Genomic DNA, 22,454 nt, shown 5'->3' on the forward strand with positions numbered 1-22,454 from the left:
CTGGGAGCACTACACAAGCTGCCCATCAGCTCTTGGCCTGGAGACAGTGGCGGTTCACCCAACAGGGGTGGTGCCCATGGCACTGGGGAAGGTGGCAGAAGAGCAGAGAGACAGATGAGGGGCCCTCTAGTCCCCAGGCCTCAGTGCCTTCCTCCCCAATTAGAGCGCCCTCAGTGTGGCTCTGCTCACATCCATACCCTTCCCAGTGCCACTGAGGTGTCTCTTGGAGCAGGAGCTACCTGTCCCTGGAGGCATGTCGGAGGCAGGGGGTTGCTGCTCTCTGTGGCCCTGATGGAAAGTCCTGGGACGAGGGGAAGCAGTGGGCAGCAGTTCATAAGGCAGGTAGTTTCTGCCCTAATGGTCGGAGGCAGGGAGACGCCAATGCCTCCCTTTTCAGAAAGCTCTGGAGCCCAGGTGATGGTCTAAGCACGAATTACATGTGGTTGGGTCAAACTCTGTGGTTCGGAGGAGTCCTCATGCAGTGCAGACTCCTGGATTCCAATCCTGATCATAGCTGCTCTTGGAGCCCCACCTGTGACCCCAAGAGTTTCCTTCTAACTGGCAGGTTGGCCGCTGGCAGAGGCTGTGACCATTTTGACAGACAGGCAGGACAGTGCCGCCTGGGGCAAGGCCATGAAGGAAAGCTCAGGAATTACTAGGCCTCTGCAACCTGGCACACTTCTTCCCGCCCACTTCAGAACAACCTCTGCATGCCGCCCAGAGGGTCCCATACCCTGCCAGGCCCACCAGTGACTTCCCCACCTAGATCCTCACCACCTTTGGCCCTGCCATTTAGCCTGGGTGCTCCCACAAAACTGGGCTCTAGGGTGAGACCATGAACAAGACACACTCTCCTTATAGAGATCACTGAGTCCGCAGAGCTGGCTTTTTTGGGGGGAGAAGTGAGGGAGTGTTCAGAATCTTCTGGTGCCTTATACTAGTGTTTTGTACTTGTCACCTCCTAGGTTCCATGTCTTCCCTGACATCCCTGCCTACCCCCTCCCCAGTGTGCATGCCCACATGCGCGCATGCACACACGCATACACACACACACACCACACGGTTATCCCTGTGCACTTACACAAACTCACACACATAGACACCGCACATTCACATGCACATTTCCATGCATACATCTCTACACACAACATACACATCACACTAATACCCATACCAAAACAAACCCACAGCATCACGAATTCACATGCTATATGCTTATTCTCTTGGAAGTCTCTCTTTCCGACATGACTGTGTGGCCCTGGCTCCCAGCACCCTGCTGCCTCAGTGCCTGTGGACTTGCAGGACCCTCATGAGCAGAGGATCATTTTCTCAAGGGCAGGTCGAAAGTTGGTTGCCCCCACACAGGTGGTGGGACAGAAACCTGCCTAAGGCTTGTCTCACAGGGCCTAGAGCATTTTCTGCACTGGGTTAGGTCCCTTACAGTCAGCATGACCCACACTCAGCTCCTGATGACCCGTGGACCTGGTGACCTCAGCCGTTGCCTGAGATGCCTGTCAGGGCCCAGACCTATGACAGGCCCTAGGGGCAAGGGAGAGAAGAGTTTGGTGTAGCCCCTGCCCTCCAGGGCACAATTAGTGGGACAGACAAGAGAACATGGCCCTGGGTCAGCATTAGAAGAGGTAAGATGGTGGAGACAGTGTGGGGCAGGAAGGACGGGGTCAGGGGCTCATCCTGCGTCTCCTCCCTCTCTAGCTCTTCCGACGTGTGGCATCAGCTTTGCCTGGAATGGAGAATGTCCAGGAGAAAAGCAAAGAAGGGAGTATCCTTTTCCTTTGATAAGTGAGTGAAAGATGTGCTAGAGAAGCCATTTATCCATTGACATATTCACTTAGTACTTCAGAACAGTGAGCGAGCCCTTGCCTGGTCTCCAGCCCATCCTTCTCTGCTGAGGGGTATGTTGTGGGCCCGCCTCTGGACCGGGACAAGGCTGAACTCCAAGGGCTTTAAGACCTCATCCAGTTGGAACAGTCTAAGCTTCTATTTCCAAAACAATGCCGGGGGGTGAGGGCGGTGTGGACCAGATGGATGTGAATGTCTGTGCAGGGCGGGGAGTGAGAAATAGTAACTGCCCAGGTTCGCAGTGAGCATCACTTTGTATTCCATGGGTACCAGTAGACTCTCCACTGCGTGGAAGACTCTCCACCCAGAACACGGTTCAGCCTAGTCTACATGAGACCGTCTCCCCAGCAGATACCCCTGTCCCGTGTCCTGCCCACTTCCTCGGCCCGGCCCTGCACAGCCCCGGTGCGCCCACTGCCCTGTGGGACAGAGTCTGCACGCCACTCGCACAGCCCACCCTGAACCTCAGACCATACTCCGAAGCAGAAATGGAGGTTCAGAGAGGTAGTCCGATGGGCCCAGTGGAAGGAAGTAGGAAGGAAGGCAGTTTATTCTCTGCCATGTTGCCAAAAAAAGATGTTCGTGTATATATACATGAGGTAAAAATGTTATTTATGTAGGTGTAGGGAAAATAAAAATAGGGAAAGTCAGAGAAAGTCATATTCAAAATATATGCCTTGGCCAGAGAGTGGCAAGGAGAGAAAAGGGGGTCTTTAGGAGAAGCGTGGCTCTTCATAGTACAGAGCCAAAACAGTCTCTCCCATAGCCCTGAAACAGAGGCCACGCAAACATCCCTAGGACGGCCACAGCAGGTCCCACGGCAGCGCTTCCTACACTTCCACCCTGTCGGCTGCCCTGGGGCTTCCTGCAGCAGGCCCGCTGCCCCATCAGCCTGCTGAGGGCACGGGGACTACCTGGCTGTGCATTTTGAAGACATTCCTTGGGTGGTTCTGACGGGTGCTCCTCCCGCCCACAGTCTCAGGGCACCAGTGGGAAGGGCTGGAGGCCTTTCCTGGGGCTCTGCCTTCCCCCAACAGCATCCTCAGAATCTAAGTGACACTCTCACTAGAGCTCGAGGGGTTAGTGTGTCTGCGACTGGCTAGGCAAGGCCCACCTAGCCCTGGGCTGAGATGTGGGATTCATAGCTGATCAGCAGGCTGTCCACTTCAGTGCCCTTGAGGATGGGATGGGCTGCTGACAAGGCTGAGGCCCTGGTTACCAAGAAGGCTTCTGAGGAAGGGCCCGTGGTGCTGGTGTTTGTGCAGTCATCCCACAGCCCAAGACCAGCTTTGCTTCAGGTGAATGAGGGGGAGAGCTTGTGGGAAGAAGAGGGGTGGGGGCTGGTGACACTGCGTCCTTCCTCCCCAGGCCCAGCAAGGACAGGAGTCCTTAGGTATTTTGTGGAAGGATGGAGGATCTGCACAGGGCAGCTGAGGGGTGCCCAGGGACAGGAGCTAGGTGGCAGCTTCTCGTCAGTCATCTTCCTTAGCAGCCTCCCGCAGTGATTGACATCAAGCTGGACAAACCCCAGGAGCCCCCAGCCAGTGAGGGCGGCTGCTCCTGCTAATGCAGCCTGATCTGCTGGCTTCCTTTGACACTACTCGCTTGTTGTGTTGCTTCCTATTGGTTAGCTTCCTAAGGGGGGTGGGAAATGAGCTTATCAAGATGGGAGGATTTTTCTTTTCCCTCTGTCTCTAGGAGTAGGGTGGGGTGGGGAGGGAGGCTGGGCATCAGGGATCACGTCACTCTTAACAGCTGTTACTTAAACAACTATTTTTTGGTTTGGTTGTAATATATTGTACTTTATTAAGATTGCCAAAAACTGTTAAAATTTAAAAAAAAATTTAAATCATGTGTATACAACTTTTTGCCAGATAAAAATGTAGTCATTTTTATTTAAAAGATGTGCTTTTTGTTTTTGTATATTTGTAAACTTACAGAAAACCTTTTCCACACACCTCCTCCTTCCTGCCCTCTTTGAATGGTCATCACCTCTGCCCTCCTTCCACCCTAGCCCAATAAATTACAATTAATGGGGCAACTTAATTAGGCTCCTGTCCCAAGCCCCACCCACCAAACAGGCCCTACCTGGTTAAATCAAACACTGAACAAAACAGCCTCTGAAGAGGCAACTTTTAACTCTGTCCTCCTTCCGTGGCCAGAGTGGGACATCAGCCATGGCCCTGAGCTGAAATTAAGGCCTTGTGGATGGCAGGGAGCCCAGCCAGAGGCCTCACTGGAATTACTCCTGCCTTCCCCCTCCCCTCCCTGACAAGCCTTGAAGGCATGGAGGGCACTTGCCTTGCATCCTGTGCCCTCTGTGGCCCACTCAGTGACTGGCGGAAGGAAGGATGGGGTGCTGTTGGCAACTGTGGGCTTGTACAGGTCAATCTGTGGTTCATAGCCTTGGGGCACCATGTGTGTTTCTGAAAATGTTCTAACCAACCTTCCCAGTAGTCAGCACCCGTGTCTGGGTTGAGTCTAAGGAAACAGCAAAGAGAAACTCAGTGTGTATTGCCCTGAAGCCCTTGGCCTTGCACGCCAGGGAAGCTCAAGCCTGTATCGCATGGTGTGTGTCTGTGACTGGGGAAGGGGGTGTTGATTCCGGTACCACGACCTTGAAGATGCATGTTCAGATCCTCGGTTGCTAATACTGTTGAGCACTGTTCTGGAAAAGCTGACTTGCCCCACTGGCATCAAGCAGTCGTAGTCATTGTGCACGTACCTGAGGATATTGCAGCAGCGCTTTGGTTGCCTGAGGGTGCTGCTGATGTGTGGTTTCCAGAAGGCTGCCCAGAGAGCCATCCTTGCCATTTCGACTCATTTCTGAGAAGGGCTTAGTCCTGAGGGCCTGTAAAATCTCTGAAGAGAATTCTAAGGGAATGCAACCCATTTGGCCAGCATTCCAAATAGATCCAGGTTTACTGAATCTGACCCTGCATAGAGCCAGGCCGTATGCAGCAACTCTGGCCAAAACCCATAAACCCTACCCTCCCAAGCTGGCATGGTCTCTGCCTCCAGACTGCTGTTGGGCATGTCCTAGGTGAGCTAAATGACCATCTGGGAGTGGGAGGGGGGGAATTCCTCCACAAAACAGGACTCTAACAAGTTATTGCAATTGTAATTTTGGAACTTCTCAGAAACTAATCCAAAATGGCAGCCAGTAAGTGGACAGGACTCACTGGTATTTGTCCAGTGGGCCTGTCACACATTCAGCTTAAGGAGATTGTGTATTTCAGAGCTGATCTTTAGAGAGGAATTTATCTTCAGGTGAAGAAGAGAAGTAGGATTCTCACTGAGCTCCTCTTCCAGAAGGCAAAGACTGAAGTACGAACGTAATTCCAGTGTCATGTGTTTAGTTTTTATATGTGTGTACATAATTATATATAGAGATAGACTTGTGTATACACCTTCCACACACACATTCTCACAGAGATACATGTGCTCAGTGTATATTCTTGTTTTTCCTGCTCTCAAGTTGGAACTTGCATTGTGATAACAGTTTTGGAAATTCAAAAGTACTGCAACGTGTTGAAATAAGAAATACTTAATATTGTCAAAAAACTTGTGATTGTCTTGCCATCAATAAACTAATGCATAGATGTGTTCAACTACAGGCAAAAATAGCCATGGGAATATGTGCACCATTTCTCTCTATACTTATATGCATAGGTGTGCATGCCCGTGTGGGCTAGTACCCCCAACCACGGCACCCCCGCAAGTGGTGCTTGTTGAAAGAGTGCTTACTTACCTCGTGAGAATTTATAAGAGTCCACATTATAGCGTCCGGCCTGGTCAGCAGTGAGGGCCATTGCTTTTGGCCTGTGGGACAGCCCCATTTGCTGGGATCTGCATTGGGTCCCAGTAAATGAATGAATGGTGGATTTTAGTTTTCTTGGTACTAAAGAGTAGCTTTTCTGAAACATTCCTGTAAAAACAAAGCAGAAACTCAGTCCCCTTCTCATGTGCACACATAGTTAAGGCACCACGAACATTTTTTTACCATCATAGCCTGGGAACAGTAAGAGATGCAGTAGATAGATGTCACATGGCTTGATGTGGCCTTGGTGAGCCCTGCCTTCCTAGCATTTACACAAGGTCCCCTCTCGAGTCCAGCCTCTCCCCAGCCCTGTGGGCTTCAGGTGAGGGCAGTTGTCTCTCTTGCTGTCCCATCTTAGTGGTGCCATGCCATTCCATGACCCTCCTCCTCTCAGGCCTAATTTCCACCCCTCCCTTCCTGGGCTGTTGAGGCAGCCAGATCTCTTGCATAGAAGCGGGTTGGTTCCCTGGCTCTCATTTTAAGCAGGTACCATCACTGTTCTCTTGCTTATAGGTAGTATCTTGACTTGGAGTTAAGGTCCAGTAATAAAATGGTCAGGTTCCCTTGAAGAAAAGGGGATGAAATTGCCTCCACGTCCCCAGCGAGTGGTACATCCCTGCCAAATCCAGATGGGCTAGCCTGAGGCAAAGCTGTTGTTCAGTCCCTTTCCCTGAGGACTAGCCCTCACCTGGGAGATGGCCAGAGTCCTCCTCTTCAGGCTTTTTTTTCCCCTTTGAGCGGGGGCAATCTCAGAAGCTGTCAGTCAAGCTCCTATTCCACAGGTATTTGAAAAAGAGTGTAAGATGCAAGAAGCAGATAGCGTATTTATAAGTGCACACACATGCCAGAAGGAAGGTGTGATGTCAACAGCTTAAGTGTGAGAACTGCAGCGTGGAGTCCACGGTTAGCAAGCTGGGTGGTTAGGAGCAAGTCCCTCTTGGTCAGAGGCCTCTCTGCCATCATTGTCACCACTCTATTCTGTCAGCATCCTCAAACATTCTGGAACACTCCCGGGTCTGAGGAGCAATGGGCAGGTCAGTTCGAGAATCTCAGGCAACAGAAACAAGAATGAAAATGGCAATTAAATATACAGACCTCTTTTGAGTGCAACGTCTTTGGCCTCCCGATGGCAAGCCGGTGCTGGGCGTGCCTGCCCTCAAGTACCAGGTGTGACACCAGGCACCGCTGGCTTCGGTGTCCTGTAGGCAGAGCAGCTTCATTCCTTCACATGGCAGAAGGCAGGTGAGGGTGTTAGGATGTGAGAACAGGTAGCCAAGAATTAAGTCCCATCCGAGCCACGTGAGGGGCAGCCCAACAGGTTTTGGTGCAGCAACCAAGCAGGGCCATATGCTGCTCACTAATTTCCAAACTACCTCTCCCCCAATCACGTGAGTCGTCACCACCTCGCTATAGCAGCATGACATGGAGGTCTTGCAACCCTTCCTGTCTCACAGGCAGGAAGACCAGGGCAGAGAAGGGCCACTTGCTTTTGGTCATCCAGCAAGCCGGAAGCCATCAGAGCCAAGGTGTTTCCGTTCTTTATCTATCATCAACCTGTGTGTGCAGATGTGACGGTGCACTTGCACGTAAAGGGCTGCGGGGCACGGGTGCTCCTCAGACCACCTCTACTCTGGTTAGAACTCTGGCCAGCTTGGTTGAGTGAGCTGGGAAAAAATGCATGTCCATTTCACACTCCTGATTGCCAAGAAGGGCCAGTCCCCAAGTCCACTCTGATTGTCATGGGCACCCAAACACCAGGGCACCCTCTGAGTTTTTGTTTGAAATGAACTATCTAGGTGTTCCAAAACCTTGGGCTCTCACGTGTAAACTCTCTGGCGCCAGACCCCTGTGTGGGTGACATTCCCCGGAGGGCATGGCTCATCCTTGCAGTGGGGTTGGGAAGCTTCCTTCCAATAAGAAGCTTCCAGATGCGGAAGGCCAGCCTGCATCGTGTGGTGTGTCAACTTGTCCTCTCACTTTCCCTCACCCATCCCCTTGAAAGCGATTGGCCATGAGGAGCACAGAGGGTGGCATTTCCATCTTTTACTGGCTCAGCAGGCATAAATGGCCACATTGACTTTACATAAAACTGTGTAAAATGTGGAAGACTCAGCATGTTGATCAAACAATAAACTGTCCTGATTCTCAACACAAAACCTCTTGTCCCGTGTTTCTAAGTGGTGCAGTCATATATGGGGGGCTATTTGGGGGTGGGGGGGCACTGTGCCAAACCAGATTTCTTCACACACTTGCTCCACAAACCCTTGTCTCACGTCTGGGGGTCTACCACCCAAAGCCCTTTGCTTCTTCCTCTTCTTCACCTGGGCCCTTCACATCCTCAGACACACTAATGAGGTGAAAGTCTCACTCATTTCCATCAACTCCACTGTCTGAAGGCTAATGGAAAGGGAAGCCCCAGGCCGAACTGAGACTCAGGGCTGTGTAATAACTTCTGTCATCCCTGGTTCCCACTTGCCATGGCTGGGGGTTTTGAAGGGTGGGGGCAGGGGCTGAACCTCTCTCCCTTCTGGCGATGTCCAGAAAGCCATTAAAGAATTTAAGGTGAGCCATAATCATCCTCCAGGTGATACCAAGCAGCCACATACCCACTCCTGCTTTTCCCCACACTGATTAGAGAACATCCCTGAGAGGCCCCTTCAGATGTCAGTCATTTCCAGACTAAAAGATGCCCTGAAATCCTGAACAACTGTGAGACCAATCCAGAGAGGACACAAAGGCCAAGATCAGGCCCAGAACTGTTCTGGCCTGAGAATGCTGGGAATCCTGGAGCTATGGAGTAAGCCAAGTTCACCAGGTCTCATTCTTTTTTGAGTTCAACCTCACTACATATTTTTCCCTTTTGAAGGTTCTAAAGTTTCTGGAACACCCTCCTATCTGCCACCTCAGAGAAGCCACCTCTAAATTAGGAGGGACAAGAAATGGATGCTCTGCCCACTAAGCCTCACTTCTCTGGCTGCCAGACGTAAGATGAGGTAGAGGAGGTCCAGGGGATAGCAAGGGGGAGAGGCCTGACAGCCGAAGCGCACATACTTGTACAAACCAGACTGAAGCCAGAGGCAAGCTGTTCCGAGCCCACAACCATTTCCCAGGATTACTGTGGTCAGGATAACAGGACTTGAGATAGCAAGGGGAGGAAATAATGTAGGACACAGCATCAACATAACCGTCCAGCAGCCCCGGCCCTTGCCAGAAGAATGGAGCACCCTGAGATTCCCCACACAAACATGAAGATGACAGAGGGTTGGTGATGACCTGTCCCGAAGTGCCCCGCACGGCACTGAAGGATGCTGCTCGAGGTGGCTTTCCTTATCACTGTAGCTGCGTTGTGTCCAGTGAGCAAGAGTGGAGAAAGCAGCTTTGATAATCCTATGCTTAACTGTATTTAGAAATACCAAAGTATTCCGATACACACATATACCAAAAATACCACAAACAGAAACACACATTTCAGTTGAAACATAATAATCTCAAGTCAATGGAACACTAAGTGCCTCACATGCAAGAGGATCCCAGGGGGACACGAATCCCAGGAAGTGCTGAGACAGAAGCCATGGGAAAATGTAAGTGGCACTCCCTACGAAGAACTGCTGTTGCTGACTCGGACTCCAGCAAACGGCCAGGTTACTGGCAGTGGAGGGGCTGCCAAGGCCCCAGACCCCTAGGAAAAAGGCTTGAAAAAAGAACTGGAATAAACAGGCCAACAGTACCCCGACCCCTCAGTCTGCACATGTTCCACACCCCATGGAGGACCCCATTCCAGAAGCAATGGCGTGCCCGGGGCATATTCATCACAGCCACCCCCCACACACATAATGGCACCTCCCTGCATCCTGCACCTCTCCTTTAGCAAGGAATGGGGTTATTTGTATCAGGCGGCAGCTGGCCTGTGAGCAGGTGGCAGGGCCCATACACATCCAGTGGCTCAGACACTGCTGTGTTCCCAAGAAGGAACTGCTTCAAGCCTCAGCGGTCTCATCTTTGACCCATAGCTGTGCCTCGTCTGCCAGTCCCCGTGGCTGAACGGCTTCAGGGCCACAAGAGGATACCAAGATTAGAGAACTATACATGGGACCTCTTGGAACCCCTTCCCAGCACCCAAGAACTGGTCACCACGATCTCCCCGTGGCCCAAACGCACAAGAATGGGATAACGAGAGCACAGGAGTAGGAAGCAGGATGAGAGCACCTGGGAGGGACTCTGACGCTTGCTTGCTTACTTCACACCCTGTGAGAAAAACTAAACAGGGCATGTGGCCCCAAGGACTTAAAAACCTAGTCTCTTGAAGGTACGTGTGGCACTCACTCCAGGGCAGGTTGAGTTTGTAGGGCGCTCCTAGAAGCCCCACGTACTTGGCCCAGGACACAATGAGCACGCAGACCCGAGACCACACCAGAACTGCCACTGAGTTGAACGTTTGGGAGTGGGGTCCTCAGAACAGCTGTCCACTGGGCACCACACATCATTCTGATGCCCACTGACATCTGAGAATCACTGCTTGAGAGAGAACTTGACTTTTTTGGTGTATTGCTTCCTCCAGTAAAGAAAACAATTTATTAACCAGGAAAACAAAATGAAGCTGAGCACACATGCCTCTTAACGGAAGCATCAAGCCAGATTTTTATTCACATGAGCACCCACTGTAGCTATGTGAATGTGTCACATTCATCACATTCTCTGTTGATTTCTGGTTCATTATTCTTACCTATTTCCTTAAATTACTGCTGGCTAAAAAGGACAAAAACTAAGAATCCAAAGGATGGTAAGAACACAAGTAGCAATAAGGCTTTCAAATAAGAACTGTGTGGGTCAAGGCCCACTGTCTTCTCCATTTCCGCCCGCACTTCCTCCACAAGCGAGCAGCAAGGCGTAGGATCCAGGGCTGGGGGAAGAGGAGAGCTGGAGTGCTCTCATGCAGAGCTGGGATGACCCACAGGCAGGCGGGAAGGCAGAGGCTTGGGCTGTAGAGCACAGACAAGGGGACCGCACTCTCTGGGATGGTTTCGGCCCCATGCTTCGGCCCCATGCTTCTATCTGACTCTCCCTGACCCCTCACAGCCAGGCGAGGTGCCCCTGCTGTGCGCCTGCCGAGCCCCGACACCTCTCCTGTCCTGGCTCTGACCACACTGTTCTGGGACCAGCTTCTCCTTCACCCACAGCTACTCTTGTCTCCTCTGAAGCTTTAGTGCGGCTTGTCCCTGAGTGTGTGAAGTAGGGACAGCAGTTTGTTCCTGTGTATGCTGCAATCTTCAGGCCCTGGAAATAATGGAGCTCAGCCTGTACCCTAACACATGCTCCCAGTTGTACTCACTCTACCATTCCACTCAATTGCTCTGAGCCAGACACGTTGTTTATTTACCAAGAAACGCATTAATAATTTATAAAAGCCATTAAAAAAAAGTCAACATTTAAGAAGACAACAAAGAATACCACTTTGAAAAAGCTGACTTTTCTTTCAACCATGAGTGAATATGCACTTTAAAAAACTATGGAGAACTTTTTAAATTCGCATGTGTTCCACAGCATTCTAGCTCCGAGTACAAAATAGGGGCTGGTCAAACAGTAAAGGAACGTAGCCCAGGAGCCCTCAGCCATCCAAAAAACCACAAACAGCTTCTAAATCTTTATATACTCCTCAGCTAAGGGAAACCACGAGAGCACATCAGACGCTTGCCGTGTGAGGATTTAGCATTTATAGTTCTATCATCTGGGAATGACTCCAGGGGTTCAGGGCAAGTTTTTAAAACCTGAGTGCTGTGAGGCTGGAGTGTGGACAAGTCACCACGTTGATGAAGAACAGACCCGCTGTCAACACAGCCTTGCTGTTTCCTACCTGTCTTCTTTGCATGTCGGGAGACCGCACGGTAACTACACACACACCTCGGAGAAGTCACAAAGGACTAGATGACGTACTGCCCATGAACATCAAGGGCAAATGGAATCAACTGGTTCCATACACAGACAGGTTTGTTTTCAGGAAAAGGGACTAACACACAGAAGCAGAGGATAAGAAACTTTTCAGATGATAACTGTACTCTCATGATAATATCCTCTCTATGTGGATCCACTTGTTATGGTCACAAAGACCTTGGTCAAGCATTTGCTAAAGGGACATGACATAAACCTTAACCAAGGGAAGAAACACAGGCAGGTAAGTGATTAGAAAGCACTGAGGGAGAACTAAACTGAAAAACAAAAGTTCCAAGTTACTTTCAACAATAATTTGTTTCCAGAACAAGAAAATGTTTCTAATTACATTTTGTACCCATTCTTTATCAACTTCTTTATCACCTCCAGGCTACCAAACCCTTTTCCAAAACTGTGGGCCACACACATTCACATTCATATCCTGAGCTCTGGCCCTGCCCCTCAGGCGATTTTCGCCAGCCATTTCTCCAGGTCCTGGATGTCTGCGGAGCACGTGTCCCCTCTTCCACCCTTGGCACTGCACTCTAGGAACTCCACTTTGAGGGGCAACTGCGAGAACTCAAATTCTTTGCCTTTCTTTCCCAGCTGAGCGGGGGCAGTGCTGGAACTGTCCAGTGTGCTGGGGGCAGCAGAACGGGTGACTCGTAAAGTGTTGCTGTGAGATGAAAGAAAAATGAGTCAGGAAGAGAGTAATAGCATTTATATAGCAACTAAAGGCCTTAGGAAGCCACACCCATTCCTAAACATTTCAGCACTCATTTAAGTACCTGACATACAACTGTCAATTACACTATTAAGACTGTTGATTAACCCCTTGCATTCATAGAACGCTCTCAGACAGGAGAGGCGGGGGTCTAGCCAGACTTGGCTTGATAAGAGCAGGTCACTCATGTGCCCAGGTCATACCAACCTTCTCTCAGCCCAGGGCCCCCTTATCCCCTTCCTCTAAGATCATCTGCATGATGCCATTTTTGAACATATTTTTTAAATACATGCTATAAATGTTACAGTAACTTAAGTCTCTGAAAGTTAAGTGTGGGAAAATACAGTATTTATGTTTATCACAAGTCTATGTGGATACAGAGCTTAGTAAATCTACAAACTCCAGATTCTCATATCCAGTTTGGGCACAATTACTACTCTCCAACCTCTTTACCCAGGAAAACCTTCCCAAATTTAAGTTGTCTTACTGCCACCTGCTGGCCCCAAAAAAGAGTGCACAGCAATGCTCTTGCATCTACTTCTCCCACCCTTTCTGCGATCCAGAAGCCTCGGAATACAGGCTCCCAATGTGCTTTCTTACAAAATAAAGCATTTCTTGGAGCTGTAAGACTGCATGAAAATTCGTGAAGAATCTCCAGGAAAAACTGATACCTTGGTTTAGAAACACACACACGGAAAAAGTACATTAAAAAATAATTAATACAAAATTCAAGATACTAAATTCAAGATTAATAGGGAGGAGCCCCTAGAGCCTTCTAATAAGCAAGGTGGTGGGTCCATGGGTATTCATTTTAATATTCTTTAAATTCAATATATTGTCATATGTATCCCTTTATATGTAAGATATTTTACAATCAAAAAAAAAAAAAAAACTTAAGGAAAAAAGGCCAAACATCACCTGTACTCAGCTCTTGCCATAAGGCCATGTGAACATAGCCTTTTCAGAAGTTTTTCAGAAGACTATGAAATGCTTCAATGCTGATAGGGCTGAATTCTCACATTAATTTAAAATCAGACTCTTGGGGCACCTGGCTGGCTCAGTTCTAAGAGTATGCAACTCTTGATCTCGGGGTCATGAGTTTGAGCCCCAAAATGGGTGTAGAGATTACTAATAAAAATAAATAAACTTTAGGGACGCCTGGGTGGCTCAGTTGGTTAAGCGGCTGCCTTCGGCTCAGGTCATGATCCCAGTGTCCTGGGATCGAGTCCCACATCGGGCTCCTTGCTCAGCAGGAAGCCTGCTTCTTCCTCTGCCTTTGCCTGCCACTCTGTCTGCCTGTGCTCACTCTCTCTGACAAAAAAACAAGCAAACAAACAAACAAACAAAACCTTTAAAGATCAAATCAAATCTGACTCCTAATTTAACTGATGTTCACCTTCCCAACTTTTAACATTTTACCTTACTACCTTATAATATAGCATTTCTGTCTGTATTGCTTTTCTATGGCTCTTTAGAGTGAAAAGCAAATGGACTAAAGAAAATACGTTTTTTGAACCTAGGAAGACTTGGACTATACCAGAAGAAAAAACCAAAATGGATACACAAACATTATGATTACTTCCCCCCCAATTCCCAACAATTGCACCAGAATTTCTAGGAAAACCAAATCATCTAACTGTTCTAATTTCCTTAGCCTGACAACAAGCAATTTATAGTCTTAAGAGAGTGACCATCAGAAGTAAGGGAAAAATGATAAACATGCAATTTCAGAAAGGACAGAAACGACTGACACTGACATCAGCAAGACGGCAGAATAGGGGTTTCCAGCACAAGTCTTCTCACAGAACCATCAATTTCAATAACCACACATGCATGAGAGAGCAGGCATCTGGGTCCAAGATTACAACTGGGTGTTACACAGAAATAAGAAAGGATGGATTCAAAGAGGATAGGAAGGACAGTTTCACATTACCCACATTACTTTTCCTGCAAGCACGGAGATATGCTTCACTTGGGAGAAGGACAGTGAAGTAAGCACTCACTAAGCCACAGAACTCAGCACCAGGCTGATGCCCCATGGCTCCAGCCCACTCCTATGGGCCCAAGCTCCAGGACCACCCCAATGAACCCCAGCACCAGACCTGCCCCAGTAGACCAGGCACCTGGCCAGGCCACCCAAGTGGACCCTGGTGCCGGGCCCACTTCCATGAACCCAGGAAGTAGACCCACACACCCATGGACCTAGGAGCCAGGCCAGTCTGCCAAAGCACTCCAGCAGCAAGCCTATCAAAGGAACAAAATAAAGTACCAATAACTGACCTTAAAGAAATGGAGATCTATGAAATTCCTGACAAAGAACTCAAAATAATCATTTGAAAGTTCACTGAGCTATAAAAGAGAACAGACAACTCAACAAAATGAGAAAAGTAATATATGAATAAAAATAAGAAGCTCAGGGAACCTGGCCAGCTCAGTTGGTAAAGCATGAGACTCTTGATCTCAGGTTTGTGAGTTCAAGCCCAATGTTGGGCATGGAGTCTACTTAAAAAAAAAAGAAGAAGAAGAAGCAATAGCAGCAGCAGCTCAACAAAGAGAAGCCATAAAAAGTTTTTATGATACTCTAGAGCTAAAGAACACAACTGACTGATGTGAAAAATTCAGAGATCTTTAACAGCAGCCTTGATTAAGATGAAGAAAGAACCAGAGAGCCTGAGGCAGGTAATTTGAAGTTACCCAATGAGAAGAACAAAAAGAAAAAAAAAGAGTAAAGGGAGACTAGATAACTTATATCACTAAAGGAATCAAATACATGCATTATGGCAGTCCAAAAGGAGCAGAGAAAGACAAACAGAAAATTTATTTTTAAAGAAATACAGAGGGGCACCTGGGTGGCTCAGTGGTTAAAGCCTCTGCCTTCGGCTCAGGTCATGATCTCAGGGTCCTGGGATCGAGTCCCACATCGGGCTCTCTGCTCAGCAGGGAGCCTGCCTCCTCCTCTCTCTCTCTGCCTGCCTCTCTGCCTACTTGTGATCTGTCAAATAAATAAAAAAAAAAAAAAAAAAAGAAAAAAGAAATAATACAGAAAACCCTAAATCTAGAAAGGGAAATGAACAGGTAGATCCGTTAAGCCCAAAGAACCCTAAATAGATTAAACAAAGATAGCTTCACCAAAACACACTATAATCAAACTGACAAAAAACCAAAGACAAAGAGAATTTTGAAAACAGCAAGAGAAAAGACAATGGTTACAAACAAGGGAAACCCCTTAAGACTAAATTTCTTAGCCTTGGCAGAAAGGCTGTATGATAGTACAGAATGGAATGATATATTCAAAGTGCTGAAAGAAAAAAAACTGCCACCAACAATACCATACCAGCAAAACTGTCCATCAGACATGAAGGAGAAAAAGTTTCCCAGACACACAAAATCTGAAGGAGTTCATAACCACTAGACCTGCCTTGGAAGAAATGCTGAAGGCAGTTCTTAAAGGTGAAACAAAAGGACACTAACTAACAACATGAAAACATAGGAAAGTATAAAACTCACTATGACAAATTCAGAATACTCTAATACTATAATGATGACACATAAATCACTTAAGTCTTAAGTCTAACATGAAAGCTAGAGACAAAAGTATTAAAGATAACTGGCTACAGTAATTTATTAATGGATATGCAATATAAAAATGTGAATGGTGGAGGAGTGCCTGGGTGGCTCAGTTGTTAAGCGTCTGCTTTCGGCCCAGGTTATGATCCCTGGGTCCTGGGATCAAGCCCCTTAACGGGTTCCCTGCTCTGCGGGAAGCCTGCTTCTCCCTCTCTCATTCCCCCTGCTTGTGTTTCTCTCTCCATCAAATAAACAAATAAAATCTTTAAAAAAAAAAAAAAAAGATGTGAATTGTGGATAAAAATGTGAATTGTGGAATCAATAGTATAAAATGAAGGGAAGAAGTTAATGCATACAATTTTTGCATGCATTAAAGCTGTTATCAGCTTAAAATAAGATTACCAATGCTATGTTTTATAAAAGTCTCATTGTAATCACAAAGAAAAAACCTATGATACCCAAAATAAAGAGAAAGGAATCCGAGTATAACACCACAAACAAATCATTAAAGAAAGAAGAAAGGGACAAAGGAATTATAAAACAGAAGACAATCAACAAAATAGAGTAAGTCCTTACCTACCAGTAATTACTTTAAATGTAAATGGTTTAAATTCTCTAATCAAAACCGAGTGGATGAATATATTAAAAAAAAATCAAGATTGAATTATATGCTGTCTCCAGGAGACACATTTTAGATTAAAGGTTCTAAGTGAAGGGACAGAAAAAGACATTCCATGCAAATGACAACCAAAAGGGCAGGCCTGGCTATAACTGTTACATCAAAACAGACTTTAAGTTAAAAATTGTCACAAGAGACAAAGCAGGTCATTATATAAAAATAAAGGGGTCAATTCATCAAAAGGATATGATATTGTAACCATATATGCTCCTAACATCAGAGAATCTAAATACATAAAGCAAATATCAATAGAACTAAAGGGAGAAGTAGATATCAACAAAGTAATAGCAGGGGATTTAAATACCACTCTTCCAATAATGAATAGATCATCCAGACAAAAATCAATAAAACAACATATTTGAACAAGACTATATACCAAATATTCCTAACAGAACATTCCAGCCAACATTTGCAGAATGCTTTCTTTTTAAGTGTACATAGAAGAGTTCTCCAGGATAGATAACATGTTAGGTGACAAAACAAGTTAACAAATTTAAGACCGAAATCATATCATGTATCTTTTCTGACCACAATGGCATGAACCTAGGATTCAATAACAGAATACTGGAAAATTCACAAATATGTGGGGAATTAATAACACATTTCTGAACAACTAAAAGGTCAAGGAAGAATCCAAAGGCAAATAAAAAAATACTGAAACAAATTAAAATGGAAACCCAACACACCAAAACTTACAGGATGCAGCAAAAAGCAGTTCTAAGAGGAAGTTTATAGCAATAAATATCTAGTCTAGGAAAAAAGAAAGATCTCAGATAAACAATCTAAGTTGACACCTCCAGAAACTAGAAAAAGAAAAAACTAACCCCGAAGCTAGCAGAAGGATGGAAAAAATAAACATCAGAGCAGAAACAAATGAAATACAGACTAGAAAACAATAGAAAATGTCAATGAAACTAAGAGGAGTTTTTTGAAAGATAAAATTGATAAACCTTTAGCAAGGAGAAGACTAAAATTAATAAAATCAGAAATGAAAGGGGTAACTTATACAACAGACATACAAAGGATAAGAGTCTATTAACAAATTAGACAACCTAGAAGAAATGGATAAATTCCTAGAAACACACAACATACCAAAACTGAATCTTGAAAAACAGAAAATCTGAACAGACCAATAATGAGGAAGGAAACTGAATCAGTAATCAAAAATGACCAGCAAAGAACAGGTGAAGATGTGATGGCTCACTGGTGAATTCTACCAACATTTAAATAAGAATCAACACCAATTCTTCTCAAACTCTTCCTAATTAAAGAGGAGGTAACACTTCCAAACTCGTTTTAGCTAGCCTTACCCTGATAGCCAAGCCAGATAAGGATACTAAAAGAAAAGTATAGGCCAAAATACCTAATGAACATAGGTACAAAAATCCTCAACAAAATACTGGCAAACCAAATTCAACAGTACAAATATTAAATGAATTGTACACTATGATCAAATGGGATTTACTCAAGATGGAAAGACAGTTCAACATATACAAACCAATAGAGGTAATACATCACGTTAACAGGATGAAGGATAAAAATGATACAATCATCTCAATAAAGAAAAATCACTTGACAAAAATCAACATCCTTTCATGATTAAAATGCAACAAAATAGGCACAGAAGGAATATAGCTCAAAATAATAAAGGTCATATATGACAAGCCCACAGAAAATAGCATATTCAACAGTGAAAAGCTGAAAGCTTTTCCTCTAAGATCAAAACAAGGATGCCCACTCTTATCACGTGTATTCAGCATAGCACTGTAAGACCTAGAGAAAGCAATTAGGCAAAGAAAGAAATAAAAAGCATGAAAATCAAAAAGAAGATTATCTCTGTTCACAGATGACTTAATCTTATATATATAAATCCCTAAATCACCACCAAAGAAACAGAACTACTAAAAAATTTAGTAAAGTTGCAGGATACAAAATCAACATACAAAAATCAGTTATGTTTCTATACCCTACTAATGATCTATCAGAGAAATTAGGAATTACCAATCCTGTTTACAAAGCATCAAAAATAAAATGCTTAAGTGTAAATGTAAACCCTAAAGTAGGCAAATGATCTATATACTGAAAACTATAAGACATCTGTGAAAGAAACTGAAGACAGAATAAAGGAAAAGATATTCTTGTTCCTCAATTAGAATAATTAAATACTGTTAAAATGTCTGTATGATGCAAAGCCCTCTACAGATGCAATGCAATATCAATATTCCAATGGAATAATTTTTTGCAGAAATAGAAGAAACAATGATAGAATTCATATGGAACCACAAAAAGACCCATAATAGTAAAAGTAATCTTGAGTAAAAACAAAAAAGATGGAAGCATCACACCTGCAGGTTTCAAATTATATAACAGTGCTCGCTTCGGCAGCACATATACTAAAATTATATAACAAAGCTATAGTAATCAAAACAGTATGATACTGATAGAAGAAGATACACAGACCAGTAGAATATAGTAGAGGGGCCAAAAATAAACCCACACATACAGTCAATTAACTTTGATAAGGCTGACAAGAATATACAATGGGTAAAGGATAGTCTTTTTAATAAATGGTCCTAGGAAAACTGGATTATCAATAAGCAAAAGAATAAAATTGGACCTTTAGCTTATACTGTACACAAAAATCAACTCAAAATGGATTAAAGACTTACACATAAGACCTTAAGCCATAAAAACCCAAGAAGGAAACACAAAGGAAAATCTCAGTGACCCTGGCTGTGGCAATGAGTTTTTGGATATGACACCAAAAGCATACGCAACAGAAGGAAACATAAATGTGACTGCTGATTTAAATAACTTCTGCAAAGCAAAAGAAACAATCTGTAAAATAAAAGGATAACCTGGAATTGGAGAATACCTGTAAACCATATATCTGGTAAGAGTTAATATCCAAAATATATAAGAAACTCCTACAAGTCACTAACAAAAAAAAAAAACAACAAATAATCCAACTGAAAAATTGACAAAGGATAGGCATTTCTGAACAGATGTTTCTCCAAAGAGGACACAAATGCCAATAAGTACATGAAAAGGTACACAACGTAACTAATCATTAGGGAAATGCAAATCAGAAGCACCGTGAGATATACCCTCACACCTGAGATAGTGACTAACATTAAAACAAAACAAACAAGTTAAGTTGTAGAGATGCAGACAAAAGGCAATCCTGGTACACTGTTGGTGGGAATGTAAACTGATACAGCCACTATGGAAAACAGCATGAAGATTCCTCAAAAAATTACAAATAAAACTACCATATGATCCAGCAATTCCATTTCTGGGTATTTATCTAAAGGAATTAAAATCAGGTTCTTGAAGGGGTACTTGCACTCTCATGTTCATTGGAGCATTACTACAAGAGGCAATATATGGAAGCAACCTAAATGTCCATCAAAGGACGAATGGATGAAGAAAATGTAGAACATACATGCAATGAATATTATTTAGCCCTGAAAAAGGAGGAAATCCTACTATTTACAACAACATGGATGAACCTATTATGCTAAGTGATATAACAAACCCAATTAAGACAAATAATATATAATCACACATATGGAATCTAAAACAAACACATAGAAGTAGAGTAGAATGGTGGTTACTGGAGTGGGGGAGAGGGAGAAATGGGGAGCCTTTGGTTATTAGGTCAAAAGTTATAAAGTTTCAGTTATACAGGGGTGTCTGGGTGGCTCAGTCAGTTAAGCATCTGGCTTCGGCTAAGGGCATGATCCCAGCCCATGTTGGGCTCTCTGCTCGTGGAGGGAGGGAAGTAGGCTCTCTACTTCCTCTCCCTCTGTCCCTCCCCCCACTCTCTCTCTCAAATAAATAAAATCTTTTTTTAAAAAAAGGTTCACTTATGCAAATAAGTATGTACTAGAGATCTATATAGCATAGTGTGTATAGCTAACAATACTGCACTATATACTTAAAATCTGCCAATACTATAGATCTTAAGTATTCTCATGAAACACTCTCTTTCTTTCACTCACCCTCACACAAACACAAACAATAAAGAGAGCAGGAGGAAACTACAAAATAATGGTATTTTTAGGGCCTCGATGGTGGTGATGGCTTCAAAGGTGGATACTTATCCCCAAATGCATGGAGTTGTACACATTAAATATGCACAGCTTTTTACATATCAACTGCCCCCCATAAAGGGGTTTAAAAAAATCTTGTTTGATATTCAACTTGAAAGCAGGAGGTCTTTGATAAATCTGACTGAACCGCTAACTTTACTCTTCTATTCATATATTAAAAAGTTTAAAGCATATGGAATTTAATATATCATTCTCAGTTAAAAGAAAAAAAAAACCACAGAAAATGACAGACCAGGTCTGATAAAATTTTTCTGTAAAAAACCATAAATTAAATGTTTTGGGCTTGTGGGTGACATTTAGTTTCTGTCACATATTATTCTACTTTTCCTATTTTTTTAACCTGCCCTTTAAATATGTAAAACTATTTCTTGTTTGCACACCCTGAGCAGGAGTTTGTCAACCCTCAGCTCCTGAGTACAGGAACCACATCACAGTTCCCCCTACAGCCACATCCTGAAAGCAGGGCTTGCCATATACTAGATGTTAAATGTATAAATGAGTAAGTAAATCCTGGTGGGGAAAAAAATGTGCTCGAAGTTGAATTTTTTTTTTTTTAAAGATTTTATTTATTTGAGAGAGAGTGCATGAGCAGGGGGCAGGGCAGAGGGAGAAGCAGGCTCCCCGGCGAGCAGGGAGCCTGATATAGGACTCTATCCCAGGACCCCGGGATCATGACCTACTCCAAAGGCAGACACTTAACTGACTGAGCACCCAGGTCCCCCTCAAAGTTGAATTTACACAATTTTTCCTCATTAGGTTCTTTTCGTAAATTAAAAAGTCTACACAACAGCAGCAAGAAAAAATTACTTGCTTCATATAATATTGATGGTAGCTCCTGGGTAAGCAAGCTGTAGCTCTTACAAACTGGGAGAGTATAGACATGCTAGTAGATTTCTTGAAATTCAAAAAGTTAGCTCACTTTACAAATTTTTAAACACTAAAATAAGCTAAATGATATTGCAATGTAGCTAGAAAATAATAAAATAAGCTATAAAATAGTATAATAGATTTTTAAATTCTTTTAAAACATTCCTTCCTTATTTTGTCAACAAAAATTTCCATGGCTTTCAATTTTTTTTTAATTTTTATTATTTTTTTTAATTTTTTAAACATTTTATTTATTCATTTGAGAAAGAGAGAGAGAGAGAGAACATGAGAGGGGAGAAGGTCAGAGGGAGAAGCAGACTCCCCATGGAGCTGGGATCCCGATGCGGGACTCAATCCTGGGACTCTGGGATCATAACCCAAGCCAAAGGCAGTCGCTTAACCAACTGAGCCACCCAGGCACCTTCATGGCTTTCAAATTTTTTAGTTTCTAAAACCTTTCATATCTACTATAAATGAACTAGAAACAGTGGGAAAATAAACTGAGCTTACGGTCTCAATAAACCTGAGATTTTCTTTCCATGAATTTTTAAAGTATCCATAAACATCCCATTGATGCTTTTTAGAATTCCATTAATTTTGTCAATTACTTAATAAATATATGTCACACTATTCTTTGGGCTATGATAATTATATACAACCAAAGACCTTAAGCAATATATTCAAATTTCCTAAGTGTTAAAATCTACATTAATCAATATGACTTATTCATACTCACAGTTCTTTCTCAAGCTGCTGCTGAATTAACTTTGAGGATTTTGCCATTGTAATGTCTGTAAAGAAATAAAGACATTGTTATAGTTTAAACCAGAAAGGGTCTTTTCCCAAGACCTCTTGCACATATGGAAAATTCCAATTTAAACCAATAAGTTTCTTTCC

The 22,454-nt window shown here is 44.2% G+C and overlaps 2 protein-coding genes across 2 annotated transcripts in view; one reads left to right on the forward strand and one right to left on the reverse strand.

Moving 5' to 3' along the window:
* Positions 1–4,163, forward strand: part of RAB6B (RAB6B, member RAS oncogene family) — a 56,216-nt gene extending 52,053 nt beyond the window's left edge. The window contains exons 7-8 of the mRNA XM_032869669.1: positions 1,714–1,780; positions 3,363–4,163. Coding sequence (XP_032725560.1) covers positions 1,714–1,780; positions 3,363–3,427 — 132 coding nt within the window. The 3' untranslated portion in view covers positions 3,428–4,163. The remainder of the gene's footprint in view (positions 1–1,713; positions 1,781–3,362) is intronic.
* A 7,721-nt stretch (positions 4,164–11,884) lies between these two features.
* Positions 11,885–22,454, reverse strand: part of LOC116874735 (serotransferrin-like) — a 54,180-nt gene continuing 43,610 nt past the window's right edge. Inside the window, 2 exon segments of the mRNA XM_032869670.1 lie at positions 11,885–12,281; positions 22,294–22,348. Of these exon segments, the coding sequence (XP_032725561.1) occupies positions 12,068–12,281; positions 22,294–22,348 (269 nt within the window). The 3' untranslated portion in view covers positions 11,885–12,067.

This window comes from Lontra canadensis, unplaced genomic scaffold, assembly GCF_010015895.1.
Source record: "Lontra canadensis isolate GAN:19392208 unplaced genomic scaffold, GSC_riverotter_1.0 scaffold38, whole genome shotgun sequence".
NCBI classification, from domain to species: Eukaryota; Metazoa; Chordata; class Mammalia; order Carnivora; family Mustelidae; genus Lontra; species Lontra canadensis.